The sequence below is a fragment of the Peromyscus leucopus genome, chromosome 2 (genome assembly GCF_004664715.2).
Source record: "Peromyscus leucopus breed LL Stock chromosome 2, UCI_PerLeu_2.1, whole genome shotgun sequence".
Classification (NCBI taxonomy): Eukaryota; Metazoa; Chordata; class Mammalia; order Rodentia; family Cricetidae; genus Peromyscus; species Peromyscus leucopus.
The window spans coordinates 60,887,129-60,905,835 of NC_051064.1; the positions used below are offsets into that span (position 1 = coordinate 60,887,129).

The following is an 18,707-nucleotide window of genomic DNA, read 5'->3' on the forward strand; positions in this document are numbered from 1 at the left end:
AGGACCTTACCCAAGACCCCTGACTTGCTTCGCTGTCCTTATCTGGAAAAATGAGGACAGATGCTAGGGACCCCAGGAGCCTGGTCTCAGGGTGGTCAGCAGGCGGTCGCGAGAAAGAAGTCGCTGTTGGGGTGACAGTGCACCTCCCAGGCCTCCCGGCCCAGCCACCCGTGGAGGCTAGAGACCAGGAACACACAGCGACGCCCAGGAATGAGAAGAACACAGGCCGTTTATTCGTCCCAACACTTGTTACTGTGTGGCCGGAGGGCACTATGCTTTCCCAGCTCTCTTGCAGGGGGGACACCCACCCAGGGGGTGCCAGATTTCTGCAGCCACCCCCGCAAGGCCTTGTCAGTCTAGAAGGCCCAGCTGCCACCACTGGTTCCTGGGACCAGCGACTGCCCTGAGACGGCAGGGTGGTGGCCGCCCCTCCAGGTGGCTTTAACAAGGCATTGGTTAAGATATTGCACTTGTAAGGTAAGAAAACTGACAGGGCGAAGGTTTCCTATTACAGTTCACTGCCAAGCATCCAACTACAGTTTAAATAAATAAAATTCGATGGGGGAGGATCCGAGCTGTGAGCCCCCCCGCAGCCCCCAAGACGTCCTCAGAGCCCAGGCCTGGGCCTCTGGGCCTCCCCTAGCCAGTTCTCGAAGGAACTTGGTCAGCGTGAAGTCTCTGAATCTCCAAAGCATGGAGCTACAGCTCCTGATCCGGCTTGGGCCTGCCAGAGCCCTTGGTCCCCTCGTACCGGAGCATCGAGGACCTGACGCAGCCTGTCCTCCTACTCCTGTAGCGGCCTGGGTCTCTCTCAGTCCAGGTCTCGAATCCAAATGTCCTTCTGTCTGTCTGGAGACACAGCCTTTGGGGGCTCGCTTGCCCCCTCCGTCACAGGGGAGGGAGGCGGATGGGCAGGGAGCCCGCTTCCGCTTGGTGTGAACGCTGAGCTGGATACTGGCGGTCCCTAGAGCGGGGGGCTCATCTTCTTCTGGTTAATGAGGTCCAGGTAGAGGTCGGAGCGGAGGAAGCGAGGGTATGAGTCCTTTTCCATGAGCCCAAAGATGCGTTTTTGTGCCAAGTCGAAGCAGCCTCGCGTGACGCTCTGCAGGTTGTCCTTGGTGTGCTCTCGTGTGTATGAGTCCAGGTTTACCTGAGGGGCCACAGAGGGCACGGTCAGGACTGCTCGTCTGCAGGCCGAGTATCAGGGAAACAGTGGGGGTCACTGCAAAGGGCCCCAAGACCTGCTTCCGTCAAGTGCTGCTGGATGGCAGTATCTATGACCCCTAAAAACGCCACCCCTAGGGTCAGGCTGCTGAGATTCATGGGCTAGCAGCCTTGAGATAACCACTCAGGGACACTGTCCCTCAGTGTTTCTATGTGCCGGAGAGACGGTGCTTTCCTCGGAGCTGTGAGAACGGGCGTGTGTGCCCACACACAGAGGGCCCTGAGTGGCACTGGGGTCTCTGCAGGCTCTCTAAGACCCTCTTCATTTTGCGTGTGACTGTGTGTGAGCATGTGCGTGCCTGCACGCGACAGCCAGAAGACAACCTTGGCTGTCATCCCTCAGGTGCCATCCACCTTTCCTCAGGGAGACAGGATCCCTCATCGACCCGGGGATCGCAGATTAAGCTAGACTGGCTGGCCAGCGAGCCATCCTGTCTGCCTCCTGAGAGGGAATTACAAGCATGTACCACAAGCCCTGCCTTGTTTGTTGCCTGGGTTCTGGGGACCCCATTTGGGCCTTTATGCTTGACCAACTGAGCTCTTGCCCCAGCCCAGACTCTCTTCGTTCTTAAAATGAGGATAATATTCAGAGTTGTTTGAGAGGTCAGTATAAAATTAAACACAGGAGCTTATACATAAAGAGTTCAGCATGTACCTGGCATGTGGCGGTGCCGAGCCAGGCCATTTTTGTTATGGGCTACCATTCTGTTCTCTGGCCCACCTAGCAAACCAGGCACTAAGAGTCTCTCCGGCCTTTTCCCTTCCTGAGCTGCTGGCTGCCTCCTAGCAGCAGAAAGGCTCTTGGGCCAGGGAGATTGAGGACCCAAGGTCCTAGCCGAAAGTCTTACCTCCTTGCAAGCCTGGATCGCGATGAATTCGGCAAAGATCTTCTTGGCTTTGGCTGCCATCTTGGACTGTGATTTGACCTTCTTGAAGTCCTCACAAGCTAGCCAGAACTCCAGGTTCTCCTCACTGAACTCAGTGCGAAGGAAGGCCTGGAACACTTCTAAGCCATCTGTGAGGGAAGACCAGGCCAGGGTGAGAGGCACAGCCAGCCTTGCCTGCCTTTAGCAACCCCTCCACCGTACCCCCTCCAAGAGCCTTGAGAGGGGACATGCTGGGAGCTTTTCAAGAGTCCGAACCCCAGAGGACGGTGGAGCACTTGGACACGGTCCTAGCCCTGTGAATGTCTTGTTTGGGGTCATGGCTGCTTTCCCCTATCTATGCCTCAGTGTCCTCCTCTGTAAAATAAGGCTTATCCAACCCATCTCCTGGAGCCACGGGAGATCTAGAGGAATCCTGCCCCAGAGGTGGCAGGCATACTTGGCCCAGTGTGAGCCCTCGGTCCATGGAAATGTTTTCCCTTATTCTGAGAATATGATCTGAACACACAGGTCCCAACGGCCTCTGGCAGGCAGGGCCAGCTCCCACGGGCAGGGAGGGCTGGCAGGAGCCAAGCCAAAGGCCAAACTAAGGGCCCTAGTGTGCCCTGCGGTTCTCTAACAGGAGCGACCCCTGACTGGGGCCAGGGGACAGTGAAGGCACTTCTGGGGGACACTCTCTAGGATGAGTTATGGGCAGAGGGGCGGGGTGTTAAGAAGACAGAGTGGCTGGCCCCTACTCACATTTGTGAAGCAGCAGCTTCTCCAGAGACTCGCTCCACTTGAGGGCTTCCTCCGAGGTAGGCCTGAGGGGTGAGGGTAGGAGTGTGTAAGGACCTCTGGCTGGGAAGCTAACTCTACTTCCAGCTCCAACCCCCACCCCCAACTGCCTGGCCTTCTCCCCAGAACAGCAGCTTCTGGAAGGAGTTGCTTGCTGGGTACTGGGTTCCCCAAAACAACAGCTTCCCTCACCTTATAGTAGGATCCAGTGGACAAAGCCTCTTCCCCGAACCCACTGCCCAGTCCTCTCTAAAAGCCAGTGACCACCAGAGTGAGTGCCAGGATGGCGGAGGGTACCTACTTGAAGGACTTGGTCGTCTTGTCTGTCTTGCTGGCTGGCGGGGCCCCCGGAGATTCATTTCGCCTCCTGAAGATAGCCAGCTTATTCTTCATGTCCTTGGCTCTGGGGGCAGAAGCAGAGAAGAGGGTTGATCAGCTTGGCCCGCACAACCCCCGCAAATTTGGGGTGCGGGAGGCTGCACACTGGAGCGAGGGGCACCTACTCCTTCATGGTGTGCCGCCTCTGCAGGTTCCCGTTGCGCGTGAGGTACATGCCTCGGAGCATCTCCCAAGGGTCCCCCACCTTGAGACTCAGGATGACGGGAACTGAGCGCCCTCAGGCTCCTGCCTCCCACAGGGTTCCTAGGCTTCCAGGTTAAATGTGCAGACTGCGGAGGGCCGATCTCTGTGTGTGTGTGTGTGTCTCTGTCGTCTCTGTCTCTGTCTCTCTTTGGAATCCTGGCCGGGATGACTGCACTCCAGGCACAAGCCCGGCTGGGACTCAGACAGGCGGAGCCAGGAAATGGGAGGGACCAGAGGGGGAGCAGAGAAAAACAGCCCTCCTGGCCAACCCTGAGAGGCAGCGTGAAAGGGGCATGTGTTTGCAAAGGCCAGCCCCTGGGGCCAGCCCCAGGCTGAAAGCCAGACCCAGTTATTTGTGACCCACCTCCCTTGTTACCATGGTAACACGGGGGGGGGGCAAGTCAGCAAATTGCTGGGCAGGAAGGAGGGAGGGAAGGAGCCTCTGCCCACCAGGGTGGCAGGACTGACTATTTTTAGCCAAAAACCATTTTTAGCCAGGCTGCTCCTCCCAGAGGCAGATTTTAGCCTTCAGGAAGCTACTGGTAAAAAAAGGGTTAAAGGCCCCTTGTACTTCACACCCCTAGTCTGTGGTCCCCTGCCAGCTCCTGCCAGCTCTCACTGGCATCAGACAGGGCCATCCATTAATATACAAGAGGGCCCAAAAGTCTCCGTAGTTCTAAGCTTGAATAACCTAAAGTGTAAATACTATAAACTTGAGGGGGGGGGGGGGGGGGCGGAGAATCATTTGATGGTTTACTTAATTTCTGTGCATATTTAGTTTTGTGACTGAATAATTTTTTTTTTCATTTTGGCTTTTGTTCTCCATAATTCTGAAGATGTGAAGTGCTAACTGAAGTCAAAGATTCAAACAGAGATCACAGTATCAAAATCACAAAACCAAGAAACGGAAATAATCAGACTTCCTAGGTAACTTGTGGAATTTCTCCTTCTGAAGCTAGTCAAGCCCAAATGCTCCAGGACCTCTGGGACCATGTGTGGCACTCTACCTGGTGGGGGTTGGCTTCTGAGCTCCGGAGACCGACAGCCTCGGGGTCAAGCCCAAGCTCCCCCAGTCTGCTGTGTCCAGCCCCCTCCCCCTGCCCCCCAACTGCTCTGGAGGTCAAGTTCCCTGCTTATCTAACAAGGATGATACTCCTGCCACCTGCTGGGGTGTTCAGGACTCTGTGTGTGTTGGGGGGGGGCAGTCACACTTGTCCTGGGATTCAGGAACAGCTGCCCAGAGCTGGGTCCCTGAGGCAATAGGTTCCATGCCAGTGGGCTAAGACCAAGGAGTCCAGAGACCATCAGCTCTCTGGGTAAGGCTGGGAGCTCCATCCTGGTTCCCATTCTCTTGTTCCGGGGACTGGACAAGTGACTAACCTCTTCATAAGTCTGTTTCCTTTTGTAAAATGGGGATATGGCAAATAAAAAGATGATGCAAAGTAACGGTAAAGCTTAAATTGGATTGCCTACATAACGCATGCAGAACCCAGAACCCGGCACAACGAATACTCTGGCTATTGTGTTCACATCAGATGCCGAGTCCTGTCTCAGCTTTGAGGAATGTGAACTCCAGACTTTCAAAAGACCACGCCTACTTTGACAGGAGGCTGGAGTGGGTGTGTCTGGGGCAGTCCTCCCCCCTCCCCCTCATCACCACCTAATGCTCTCCGAGGTACCCCCACAGCAGCTCCGGTAGTGAATACATATCTCCCTTCCTCCACCCGCACCCCCACAAACTGCAGCAGCTAAATGGGAGTTGCCCGTGCAGAGGATTGCTGTTCGTACATTTCACTGTCTCCGGCTGCAGACTGAGAGAAGCCCACTGTGGTTGCTAAAAAACGGGCGAGGGCATGGAAGCTGGAGAAGACGGGTTCACAGACCAGCCAGCTCCATCCGAGGTCTGTGCTAGGTAAGAGGGTCACTTACAGCAACCTGCCGGGGAAGACTCCTGTGGTCTTCCCCCAGTTCCAGTTCCTTCTGATCTGTGGATACTACTGAACCTGGAGGAACGGCGGCCTCCCTCTGGGGGAATGTGTTCCCTCTGGGGGTCATGACCCCACAGACTATTCCCTATAACTCTGCTCTTCCAGTATCCAGGGACACACACACACACACACACACACACACACACCATCCCTCACAACCCAGAGACTTTGTTAACTGGCACCAGAAATAAACCTCCGCAAGTGTAGGGAGCCTGGGCTGGCTTGACCACAAAGGCTTACAGAGGATGGGATATAGTGTAGCCGGGCCAACAGTGCCCCCTCCCGGCTATGCATGAGACTGCTAGCATTCAGGAACTCCTTAGAACTGTCAGTTCAGCTCTGTGTGCCAAAGATTTTTCTGCATCACTGCTCGGCTCAGAGGCCAGGCCAGGGCTTCTTGGTTGCTGCCTATCTCTGAGAAAATGAATGTTCAAGATCCTGATGATTCACCCTGGGACTTCAGCATCTCACTGTTCCTTAGTATCTGTCTGGGGGAGTGGGTGTGGCCGGGGTGCCACCCTTCCTTTTCCCCAGCCCCGCCCCCCATCCAGGAGACCAGTATGGGGTAGAAGATAGAGATGCCAGGAGACTCCCTGGGCAGGGGGATGACGATCAGGATCTTCCCAACCTACATGTTTTTGCTCTTTCTCTTCCGGGAGGCTTCGTCATCATCCCCGAGGTCAGTCCCACTCATCTGCAGAGAAAACAGAGATACGATGTTGTCTAGGTACCCAGGAGCTGCTGCTCAAACCCAGGGCACGGGGCCCAGCAGCGTGCAAGCCGCCTGTGGAGCCCCGGTCCTCCGTCCCTGGCAGAGCTCACAGATCAAGCCGTCGGCTTCTTCCTGGTTTGCTGGGGAGAAGCAGAGGGACAACTGTCACGGAGAACAGAGCATCACCCCAGGCATGGCAGGTGAGCAGGGATCCAGACAGGCTTCTGCTGTGTGATTTGGCCAGTCACTGACCCTTTCTGATTCTCCATTCTTTAATTCTGTGACCAAGACCTTAACGGACTAGCTCAGGATGCTCAAGGAGACTGAGAGCATCTCCCTTGCCTTAGAGCATCCCAGGGCTCCCTAGTGCTCTTGGGATAGCATCCGAATTCCATGGCACGGCAGAGTACTCATTGAAGGACCTGGCACAGGTTTCACGCTAACACCAGTTGCTACACTGTCAGCTGATCTCCGGTCCAGCACCTGTTGTAGAGACCGCCTCCTCTGCCCCGGCCCAGCAGAGCTGTTCTGTCATCCCCATCCTTTGGTGACTCTCCTGTCTCTCCCTCCTCTGAGATCCAGCTTAGGGTAAGACCAAGACTGAGAGACCTCAGCCAGGCAGCTCAGAGGCCACTGTCCCCAGGGAGCCTCTTGTGCCCTCTCTATCACTTTTAACGCCCCCCCCCCCCTCACACACACCCAGAATAGCTTGTCCGAACCCTCCTCGGCTTGGATCTGAGTTTCCCAGAGGAAGCCTCAGGCAGACCGGTCACCTTCATACGGCTGGCGTGATAGGAGCACACAAAGTCGAGTTTGTCAGATGGATGCATCGAGAAGGGGACGCAGACTGGAGACAGTGCACCTGGGCGTCCTCACTGCCGGATCCGGGGCAGCAAATGTCCTCGCCATGTCCCACGGGAGCCTGCAGACTCTACAGCCCCGGACCTCTGCCTTTGCCTGACCTGTATCTCCTGCATGAGAGGCCCTCTCTCCTTGTGCCCTCCATCTCCTCCTTGCCCTCTGGCTCCCATCTCTTTAATCCTCCTAGAAAGTGCCCAATTGAACAGAGGCTCGCTGTCCCTTGCCCAACAACACTGAGCATTTAAGAGACAGAATAAGCCTGTGTAAATCAAGGCCTGTCCACCAGAGGGCGCAGACACGCAAGCGCCAAGATGGCACAAGGTGAAATGTTTCCTGGACTCAGGAAGGGCCGCCTCCTTCCTGAGTCGGTTGCCACACCGCCGGAGCGGAGCGGGAAACTCGCGTGTGTACGTGCACCAGGGGCACACACCCACGTGGTGTGGAGCCAGGCCCCCAGCACGTGTGCTGCTCCCAGCAACGTGACAAAAGTTTTTTTTTTGGTTGTTCTGGTTCCCGAAGATTCACCGGGATGAAGTCGGGTCCCCAACCATGCCCTCAACAGCTCGGTGGCCTGACGTCACCGCTGCTGTCCCGCGGAGACACGGGGTGCTGCTGCGCTAGCCTAGCTCAGCAGTGCTTGGAGCCCCCACCCGTGGGAAAGGGCCCAGGGAGCTGGGTTTCCTCCCATTCTAACCTCGGCTTCCGCACTTTATCAGCCCCACACAATGGGCCTGGGGACCACTCCCGCCAGCCACCCCCACCCCCGTCTCTGTACTGCTGGGAAATGGGCTCTTCCTTCCACTACTGGAGGTGGGGTGGGGTCATCTTCAGCAGGGACCAGTCCAAGCCCAGGAGCCCGGCCGTGGGCTGGGACGCTCTGACCCTGGGACTCAGCTTTCAGGCAACTAGGGAGCCTGGTCACTAAAAGGGGAATGGGTCTGAGGGAGGCTGCAACCAGGAAGACCAAACACTGAGACAGGAAGGCCGGAACTTCCCCGGCCCTAGTGGTTCTTAAATACACCCCCTGGCGGCAGCAGCCTCGGGTCTTTGGAGGTGCCAGGGTGGTCCCCAAGGTCCTCTTCCTCCAGCTCCTTCCACCTGTCCCTCCCCCTCCCTCCAGGACCCTGCCCTTCTGAAAGGTAACAGAAGTGAACCCAGAGTCCCTGGCCCTTCCCGCACTCTGGCAGGGATCCCTGGGGCCTGCCTGGCCTCACCCTGCCACCTCTGGGACCAGGAGCTCATAGTCTCACGGAATAATAACTATAATTCTTATTGTCATTACCACTGTAATTAGAGCCGTGATTAAGAGTGTAGCTTCCAAACGGCCTGGCTTTGCATCCTAGCTCAATCACATATTAGCTAATGGACCTTCCCTGTGCTCCATCTGCTTGCCACGTCTGCTTCCTTTCTTGGTAAAATGAGGGTCACAACTGGACCCACCTCCTCGGGTTGCTGTGAGTCAACAAAGGCACAGGGGTGGGTATATGGGTGGTCGGTGCTCATCAGCCATCGCGAGTACTATGTACCGGGCACTGTGCTAAAGTCTGTAGACACACATGATCTGATTTAATACTCACGATTCCAAGCACCATCTACTACTGTTGGTTCCAGCTTGCACCGAGAAAACTGAGACCCAGAACAGTATAACTCGCCTGGGCTCTTGGAGCTGGTAAGACGTGGAGAATTTGGGGTGTGGCATCAAAGTCCACTGGGGTTTGAAGGCTCCTTTAGGAGCAGGGCCCCAGATGATTTCCCCTCTTGGTCCTGGTCTGACTCCTGGGGTCGCATGGCCACGTGTGGCTGACGAGCTGGGTCCTGTGTGGCCACGTGGCAACAGTGGTCTACGCAACAAACTTATTTAGACACGGGGAATTTAGACGTAGGAAACATCTTTAGACTTTTTGAGAATAAAGTGTTATCCTGCCCTGGAGATGAAGGGCTTTTGTGAGTCCCTTGTGCTTGACCTGTGACTTTGGCTGGAGCCATGATAGCCCCTGCAAGGGGGCAGGAAGGAAGCACAGCCAGGGAAGGGCCATCACCTGCGTTTTCCTCAACATCACAGAACGGGCTAGACAAGGCTCGAGTGTCTAAGTCAGTGACCGCTCCTGGGCTCACACACACAGTTACCAAGAGGGGCTCCTCTGGAGAGCAGAGAACAGCACTAAAGGCTGACAGCTGCATCACTGTGCTGTGCCTCCAGGGGTCCGGCAGCAGGGGGCGCCATAAGCCAGTTTGGCTCCACAGAGGCCAGGCCCGATGAAAGATCCACCAGAGAGCCTCATGGTTCCCCAACTCTCTGGACCTCAGTGGGCACCTGTGAAGCCTCCAGTCCAAGCAGGCAGCCTGTCAGCAGTGTGTGGTTCTCTAAGGCATGAACTCACAGTAGAATTCGCTCAGGTCATCCGGGCAGGATGTGTGTGGAGACCACCATGTGACTGCTACCCTAGAGCGAGTAGCCTGTGCTCAGAGCCACACCGCTTGGCCACCCAGCAGCACTGTGACCAGCCTAGGATCACAGCAGCTCCACCTGGCCTTCCTGGCTCTCCCATCATTAAAAGATCATTTAGACTCTCTGACCTAGAGCTGTCTATATCCCGGGAAGACGTCCTAGTCCCATTTGACAATGGGAAACTGGTGCCCCATGAAGTGACTTGTCCAAGCTTTCAGAGTCTGGGAGCAGGCAGAACGGAGACTGGAATGGGTTTACCTGTCTCCACAACTGACGACTTCACTCTAGGGAGCTAGGCCCAAGCCCTCCGGAGGGTAGACATCATGAGGAGAACACGCTGCCTCTCCCTCTGTCAGCCTATCAGCATGAGACATGCAGGGTCCAGGGGCAGAGCCACGTGACTCACCGTGTGGCTTGGGACAGAAAGGGTTTCCGTCCCTCCCACTAAGAAGAGGACTAGGACAGGCTACTACTAATACTAGGCACAGTAGCGCAGGCCTGTAATCCTTGCACTTGAGAGGGTGAGGCAGGAGAATTGTCACGAGTACAAGGTGAGCTTGGGTTACACAGTGAGTTATGCAGTTTGAGATCCCACCTCAGAAGGAGAATTAGCAATGCTGTGGAGTGATGAAGGTCAGAAAGGCCAGGCTGGTGCTTTGCACACGAGGGTAAAACTGTCGAGCCTGGTGGTGGCGCACGCCTTTGATCCCAGCACTCGGGAGGCAGAGACAGGCGGATCTCTGCGAGTTCGAGGCCAGCCTGGTCTACAGAGCGAGATCCAGGACAGCCAGGGCTTCACAGAGAAACCCTGTCTCAAAAAAACAAAAACAACAACAACCAAAACTGGTTGCTATGCAAGATCCTGCCTTTAGCTCCTGCATCCAGCTACTTGAGTCTCCCAGTAGCCCTCTGCAGTACCATTACCATAACTACTCCGGTGAGGAAACAGGCTGGGGACAGCGGGCGGGGGGGGGGGGGGGTTGAGGGGGTATGAAGGGGGGGTATGAAGGAGGGGGGGGGCTGGCAGCTCTGTCACTCAAGCCTGAGAAAGGAAGTGACAGTGGGGGGTTGCGGGGATGGGTGGGGTGGGGATGGAGATGGGAAGATGCCAGCGGGAACCTTGGGCAACACTAAGTGGAGGCAGGAGGAGAGAGCTGGTACAGGGCCACCAGACTCCCAGGTGGGGGCGTCTGTCCTTGGGAACTGGGGTCACCCGGACTGCGGGGCAAGTTGGAATACATGCGTGAATGTGTGTTAACGTCCCTGTATATAAATATTTGTGTTGGAGCAGGGATGGAGGAAGAGACAGAACAAGAAGGGAGGGGTTGGTGGGAGGCAAGCTAGGGAGGCCCAAGGTAGCTGGTTGGGCCCTTGGTCCTCAGCTGCCCTCCAGAGAAGGGCAGCCCGCGTCTATGTGGGCCCTCTGAGATCTCATCTCAACGACACGGAGTTCCAGGCTCTCGCCTGCAGCGGCTGCCTCGAGGACTGGCCTAAGATGGTAACGGTGGCGGCAATCAAGCTTAGGCAAGTATCACGATGCCCGGAGCATTCGTTTAAAACGCAGGGTCTGGGTACCAGCCATGGGAATTCTGATTCCAGAGAGCCGGGCTGGGGAGGAGAAGTCACAAGGTGGTACCTTCTCTGGGAACTTACAGATGAGGAAACAGAAGCAACTCCAACCCCCGGGGGTTTAGTTCTAGTGTCCAGGCCCAAAGTTCATGGTCCTGATAGCCTGACCGCCTTCCTGCAGGAAGTGGTTTTTCAGAATGCCAGGTCTGCAGAATTGTCGGTGGTTACAAAGCTGAGAAGAGTTTGGGTTGTTTGTTTGTTTGTTTGTTTGTCTGGTTGGCTGGTTTTGGTTTTGTTTTGCTTTTCTGGACAGGATTTCTCTGTGTAGCTCCATCTGTCCCAGAACTTGCTTTGTAGGCCAGGCTGGTCTCAAACTCACAGAGATCCGCCTGCCTCTGCCTCCCTGGTGCTGGGATTAAAGGCGTGAGCCACCATGCCTGGCTAAGAAGGCTTTAGAGGCCATGTCCTAACTTGGTGTCAAAGTAAGCTGGAATCCATTAGTGATGTCTGCCCCGGGCTTGGCCAGGGAATGTCAGTAAGTATGCCATGTGTCTGTGCTACAGGAATACCTTGTTCTAGCCTTATCCTCAGTTTATCCTAAATGTCTCTGGCCTTCCAGGCTCTACTGGGGGCAACTTTAGTTAGGTTCTCTTGGTGGTCCCAGGTCCTGGGGGCTCTCTTGAACTTCCAGGTCTCTGGGCCTTCGCTGTGCTCCCACCTGACTTCCTACAGTTGTCATAACAACACTGTAGCATTGCGGATGCTCGCCAAGGGAGGGAGGAGAAGCAGGGCTCCCTGAGGGCTTCTTCCAAAGTGCGGTGTCAATCATGTCCTCAGGCCCCAGGCTCCTCCAGTTCATCCCCACCCACTCAGGGACACAGAGAACCATTAAGTCCTACTTTTTAGAGGAGGAAAGCAAGTCTCACAGGAGCTGGTGACTCACTCAAGGCCACACTGCACGTAAGGAATAGAACTTGGGCTCCCACTGCCGGGTGGACTTAAAGGCCACAGTGCAGTGTGTTCCACTAGACCAGGTCCCCAGCCCACGCAGAGAGCTCTTTCTTTCCCTCCCCAGCGGACATCGCCCCCCCCCCCACTTTTGCAGCCTCTGCTGTGGCGCTGAGCACAGGGCCTGGCACAAAGCAGAGAACCATAAATGTTGATTTGCCTGTTTATAAACATTTGCACAAGGCAAACAGCAGAGCTCTTAAGAGTTCTGGCCTTGGACTCAGACTCTGATTCTGGTACAGACGCTTGGAAGCTATGTGGTCTGGGTCAAGCTATACAACCTATCTGGGACTCAGATTTTTTCATCAGTGAAATGGGCACAAAATACTCTCTAGTGCACAGAGCTATTGAGTAGATTAGTGTGAATCATTTAGAATAAACAAATACTGTCTTTGTTGTTAGCTAACAGATTTCTAGTCTGGCCAGGCCTGGACCAGATCTAAATCATAATATTTGTGTGTGTGTGTGTGTGTGTGTGTGTGTGTGTGTGTGTGTGTGTGTGTGTGTAGGTTAGGGGATAACCCTGGGTATCAGTCCTTGCCTTCTACCTTGTTTGAGACAGGGCCTTTTTCATTGTTTGCGGCTGGTGGTACCAGTCTAGAGGACCTGCAAGTTTCCAGGGATCCTCCCATCTCTGCCTCCCATCTTGCCTTAGGAGCCCTGGGACTACAGAGGTGTGGTACCTCATCTAGCTTTATGTGGGCTCTGGGGAGTCGAACAAGTGCTTTACCCACAAAGCCATCGTCTCCTCAGCCCCGCAACGCTTTATTTTTCCAGCTACTGTCTCGGACCTTTTAGATCCCAGTGTACAATGTTCCGGGCCAAACCACACCTTCTCTGTCTCCAGTGGGGACCACTGGACAATGGAGCTGGGAGAACAGAACATCTAAGCCTGTGGGCTCACCTTCTTGGCACCTTGAGGCCTCAGTTTTCTCTTCTATCAAATGGGCAGAAGGTTCACTGTGAAGCCAAGGAGTGGCGGTGGGGGAAGTGGGGGGGGGGCATGGAACAGAGTGATGATTCCTTCCCACAGCTGTTGAAATTGCCCTCCCCATCTCATGTACCTGTCCCCCCCACCCCACCCCCACCCCCACCCCCCACAATTCCTCTTCTTACCTTCCTGTGTCCAGTGAAGAACAGGGAAAGGTGGTGCATGGAGCCTCCATTACGACCCAGTTCTTTTTTGAGGGTGCGGGGTGAAGGGATGGCCCAGGTGGACGCGGCGCCCTCGACATCAGAGCAGTTTAAGGTGGTGTCGGAGGCGAAGCAGGGCCCCCGGGCCTCCTGCAGCAGGCTGCCCTCGCTGTGCGTCCGGCGCCGCAGCGAGTTCTGCACGCGCAGCGAGAAGCCGCCCTCGGCGCCCTGGCCAGTCTCAATCAGGCTGCTGCGCTTGGCCTCACTGCGGTCCCCATAGTTGTCGTCGCTGGTGTCTTCCTCCTCATCCTCCTCCCCCTCTTCCCCTTCCTCTCCCTCTTCGGCCTCCTCATCCTCGGCAGAGCTGCCCCCGTGGGCCCCATCCTGTTGGCTGTAGGCGCTGTCCAGCCGGACCTCGGGGATCACAAAGTTGGGCCTGGAGGCCCGAGGTACAGAGGCGGTGGCCGCTGCTAGCTCCCCAGAGCTGATGGCCGCCTGTTCATCAGGGGCCCTCTCCGGTGGGGAGCCCTGGCTGGGAGGTGACTCCTGAGAGGGTGGAAGGTTCTGGACTGAGGCCGGGGGTTCTAGGATGACAGGGGGCTCTTGACTGAGCAGAGGGTCCTGGCTAGGGGTGGATTCTTGACCAGCAGGAAGGTCCTGGCAGGATGGGCGTTCTGCGGTTGGAGGAGAGCCCTGGTGCAGTGGGGATTTCTTGCTTGTTGAGGTTTCTGGGCTTTGAGGGGGCTCTTGGCAGGTAGCTGTGTCTTCACCGGATGGTGACTCTGGGCCAGGAGCTGCTTCTTGCCCCAAAGAAGAGTCCTTCCTGGGTGGGAGGTCTTGTCCCGGAGGAAGCTCCTGGCTGGGAGAGGGGTCTTTGCTGGGTGGGAGGTCTTGTCCCGTAGGAAGCTCCTGGCTGGGAGAGGGGTCTTTGCTGGGTGGGAGGTCTTGTCCTGCAGGGAGCTCCTGGCTGGGAGAGGGGTCTTTGCTGGGTGGGAGGTCTTGTCCTGCAGGGAGCTCCTGGCTGGGAGAGGGGTCTTTGCTGGGTGGGAGGTCTTGTCCTGCAGGGAGCTCCTGGCTGGGAGAGGGGTCTTTGCTGGGTGGGAGGTCTTGTCCCGGAGGAAGCTCCTGGCTGGGAGAGGGGTCTTTGCTGGGTAGGAGGTCCTCAGCACCTGGCCCCTTCCCCTTGTCCAGGGGCATCTCCTTCTCATCTGCCTCTGTCTCAAACATCTGCAACACAAAAAGGAAGAGAAGAGTCTCGGAGATGCCAGACTCCATGTATGAGCCAGCACCACAGAGGCTGATACCAATACCAGAACCCCACAGTGAGTCTGAGGGCAGACAGAAGCCCAAGACTCCCAGGGCTGGGCTGTAAGGTCTTCTGGCTTGAAACTTGTTCTATGTACAGCACACTGGTCTGCTGGTTTGTAGGGACCACGCCAGCCCAGACCCCCCTCTCTCGGCAGAGGAAGCATCACTGCCCTTATTTGCCTGTGTGTGTAAAGGAGATAGACAGCAGGCAGTCTCTGCCTTCACGAACCAGCACGAAACCCAAGCCACCAAGCCGGAACTCTCAGCATGGGGAACAATCTTGAGTCTCATCAGAGGGTCATTACACCAGAACCAACAACTAAAACAAGAATCTAAGTGAATCATTCAAATAAGAATTCGCTCTAAATGTTAAGTAGATATTTGAAACCAGTCAACTGGATGAGAACCAAAGCTTTCAAATATTGCCCAACACCTGGAATGATCAGATGTCGCAGACACACGGAACCTCACTGAGGGGTTATCCACCCGATAAGCTCAGAAATTTAAAGAAAGAAAGGAAGGAAGGAAAGAAGGAAGGAGGGAGGGAGGGAAGTAGGGAAGGAAGAAGAAAGAAAGGAAGGAAGGAAGGAAGAAAGAAAGAAAGAAAGAAAGGCAGGAAGGAAGGAAGAAAGGAAGGAAGGAAGAAAGGCAGGCAGGAAGGAAGGAAGAAAGGCAGGAAGGAAGGAAGGAAGGAAGGAAGGAAGGAAGGCAGACAAGAACGGCATCATTTCCTGCCTCACACACAATGGAAGGAGCCCTGGGAATTCCTACTGGGTTCTGGCAGTAGATTGATTACATTTGCAAAGAAAGACACTGTCCCCTAACAAGAGTGTAAGCTGCTGCTGTCTCAGAGGAAGTAGTGTGGAGAGAACATAGAGAATGTCATGCCTTACTGTCCCCAGTGCTGCAGGCACACGCAGCGGGAGGCAGGCCTCAGGCCTGGGTGAGGCCTAGCTGTACTCAAGGACTTGGACACGGCAGCTAGACCTACTTAGAGTCCAATTTTCATTCTTCAAACAGCAGTCTCTATACAAGCTTATGAAAGAGGAAACAGGAAACCACACACACACACACACACACACACACACACAAACACACACACACAACACATGTGCCCGGGAAGCTCTAGCACATGGGAATGTATGGTAGGCACACATTGGTGCAGAGCCCCAACAGAAGGCACCCCAGCATATAAGTTCTGACCTCTTGCTATGGAGATCACGATGGCCATTTGACAGACAAGGAAACTAAGTCCCCAGAGCGATGACTTATCCGCGATTGCCCAGCTTCCCAGAAACAACAAGGCCATGCCTGAAGATGGTGAGCACTGAGAAGTTCCAGCTAGGCCTCTCTAGGAGTTAAGTGAGCCATCTATGGTTCTGGACAGCTTCAGGGTGCGGTACATGCAGGACAGAGGTCACACAGACGCCTGGGAGCATCAGAGCGGATGTGAAAGCACACTGTGGGAAGAGCCCGCATCTACGTGCATGAAAATGAGAATGCCCTGCTAGGTAGAGGAAACAGAAGCCTCAGAGGACTATGGGATGGTCTGGCCCCAAACAGGAAGGACACCCCAAGGCTGTCGTTCCCAGGCCAAAGACTGGCACTAGTGACTCCATGGAGCTTCCTTCCCTAGGGAATCCTGGAGCCAGCCAGGAGGTGACTTCTCAGGGATCCCTCAGAATCTAAGCACCAGTCATCCTAAATCCCCACAGCTCAGAAACAGTGGTTCTCAACCTGTGGGTAACAACCCCTTTGGGGTTGAATACCCATTCCACGGGGATCACCTAAGACCGTTGGAAAACACGTGTTTCCGATGCTCTTAGGAACTGAGACGCCCGTTCCTCTATCCATCTCCAGGAGGGGGGTCTCTCACACCCAGAATTGTACTTAAGGGTCACAGCACTGGGAAAGTTGAGAACGACTGGCTTAGACAGAAAGGCAAGTCCAGAGAGGGCTACAGGGGATCCTGAAATTGCACAGAGGACCAGGCAGGCACTGGGCTTCCGGGTGCCCCCTTTTGAAATGGGATGCCTGCCACACACCGGCCACACACCAGGAGAAACACCACAGAGAAGAACAGGAGAGGAGCGTGGTGATGGTGGATGGAACACGGTGTCAATGACTCATCTGCAGGGAAGTTCTGAACCCAAAGCATGTCTTCCCTGTAAAACCGTAGATGCAAACGCAACCAAACCCCCGGGATCAGAGTTGGCCTCTGTGGTGCCAAGCCTCCCACTCCAGAACGCCAGGAAACTCAGGGGCTGAGCTTCCGACTCTCCAGGCTGCTCCCAAGCACAGAGACCTTGCAGGGAGAGACAGGGCATCTGAGGGTCCTGAGCAGTGTGCTTCAAAGCCAACGTGTGCGATACGGAGGTGAGGCTGGGCCCAGTGCCCAACTCTGTCTCTGTTCTTCGCACACAGGCTTCTGATAGCAGCCCGGTCCCAAACCCATCACATTCCTCCAGGCGGGTGCTGCATCAGAAAAATCAAATTCTCCTGCAGCAAGCTCATGGTACCCCACACTTACCCCCACCCCCGTCTCCCACCACAACCCCACCTCTACTTGCCTCTTTACGGTCCTGGGGGAAAGATAGATGGAAGGAAGCAGGCGCTGGGTGCCTGCCTCGGGGCCTGGCACAGAATGAAACTAACCGAAGAGTCAAGTGAATTTCCCCTTTCCTGGGGGCCTCGGGGAAGAGCCTAGGCCTGTCTGTCCCACAGGTGCCTATTGGCAGAACCCGCCCTATCCCCTTAGGGAAAGTGCGGCAACAAGCCCCAAACCAGAAATGCAAGTCAGCCTGCCTCCTTAGTCGACTCAGCCCTAGTCTGAGGCCAAACCAAACAAAACCAGGAGGGGAAGTGCTGTTGCAGCAAGGGTGTACCCTGAGGGATCAGCCAGGAAGGGCTTTCAGGAGCCCGGTGGTTATGCGCGGCAATGCCTCCATCAGTTTCTTCACCACGCGTCTAGCCCAGGAGACACACTGATACCATGGCAGCTATTAGTGGTCTCATGTAAGAGATGGAGAGCTGAGGCCCGGGGGCAGTGAGAGAATTACCTAAGAAGGCGGAGACTCGTGCAGGATTAAAACTCCTGTCTCCCGTCCCAGGCCTCTCACATACGAGGTGGGGGTCTAGAGGGGGGGGGAGCAGGCTGTGAGCATGCCCAAGTCCCATCTACAGAGTCAGTGCTTTGCATACAGGGCCCAGAACTCTTCGTTCCGTGCCAAGCTCCCAGGCAGGATCTGTGCGTTCTGTGACCACCGTGGGCAGGTTTGGTCAGGCCAGCGTTCCTGGGAGAGCGACCTGGAGTGGCAGTGGCTTGAGACCACCCTCTAGAGAACCTTAGAGGAGACCTGAGGACCCCAGAAGTGTGAAATGGCCGGAGGGGATACGAACAGGGCAAAAGAAAAAGAGAGAGGACTCGGGATAAAGTGCAAGTATAGACTGTCCTGTCAGAGAGAATGACATGGGAAGAGTTATCTACGTCAAACCTGCTCTGGGCAGTGCTGGGAGAACCTGGAGGCAGGACACATGGATTCATTTATTCACAGGCACTGGAAGGCAGCAGGGAACAAGTCATATAGACCTCAAGGAAGAGATAACACAAAGGCTAGACAAGGGGTGTGTTGAGCGCTCCAGTAAAGGAGGTGTAAGTAGTCGAGGACACCCAATTTGGAAGCTGCCGTAACAGACTGGGGTGACAAGAATCTAGCCAGGGTGCCCCAGGGAGACTAGCCTGGTCTGTCAGGGCACTAAGTCCCAAGCACCACAGGCTGCTGTTGCCCCCCACCCACCCCCAGAGGGTCCATATCCCTCCTGGTCCGTTTCCCTCCATCCATCATTTCTTTGGCTAGGCTGGAACAGGGTTAATTCTGCCTTCGTCTCGCCTGCTAGCAGCCACAGGAAATGAGCCAGGACCTCTAAATGGAGCCATTGCCCAGAGCCTAATCAAATCCTCTCCCAAATGCAATCCAGAGCTTGTAACAGGCTGAGGAAGGGTGGCATCGATGATGCCCAGGAGCTCCTGCTCATACCAGCTGTGGCTGCTGACCTCAGACACCTCCCCCCCTGCACCAGCTACTAGGCTTCAGAGGTAGCTGTAGGCTCTGGAAGTGACCTGCCCAGTACCACACAGCCATCCCTGCTGACCCCACAGGTGACCTGGGGTTCTCATGCCGATGATTCATTGCCACCATTGGATGCCAGGC

General features: G+C 55.5%; 1 protein-coding gene across 8 annotated transcripts in view; it reads right to left on the reverse strand.

Annotated features, from left to right (window-relative positions):
- Positions 1–211: 211 nt before the first annotated feature.
- Rgs3 (regulator of G protein signaling 3) overlaps positions 212–18,707 on the reverse strand; it is a 123,943-nt gene continuing 105,447 nt past the window's right edge. For 6 of the 8 annotated variants that reach the window (XM_028858017.2, XM_028858020.2, XM_028858018.2 and 3 more), the window contains 6 exons: positions 13,171–14,415; positions 6,088–6,149; positions 3,187–3,288; positions 2,850–2,911; positions 2,073–2,239; positions 212–1,150 (listed from right to left, as the gene is read on the reverse strand). In XM_028858017.2, coding sequence (XP_028713850.1) covers positions 965–1,150; positions 2,073–2,239; positions 2,850–2,911; positions 3,187–3,288; positions 6,088–6,149; positions 13,171–14,415 — 1,824 coding nt within the window. In that variant the 3' untranslated portion in view covers positions 212–964. Of the gene's footprint in view, positions 1,151–2,072; positions 2,240–2,849; positions 2,912–3,186; positions 3,289–3,388; positions 3,997–6,087; positions 6,150–13,170; positions 14,416–18,707 lie in introns of those variants that run through there. The other 2 variants (XM_028858027.2, XM_028858026.2) reach the window with 2 other exon arrangements.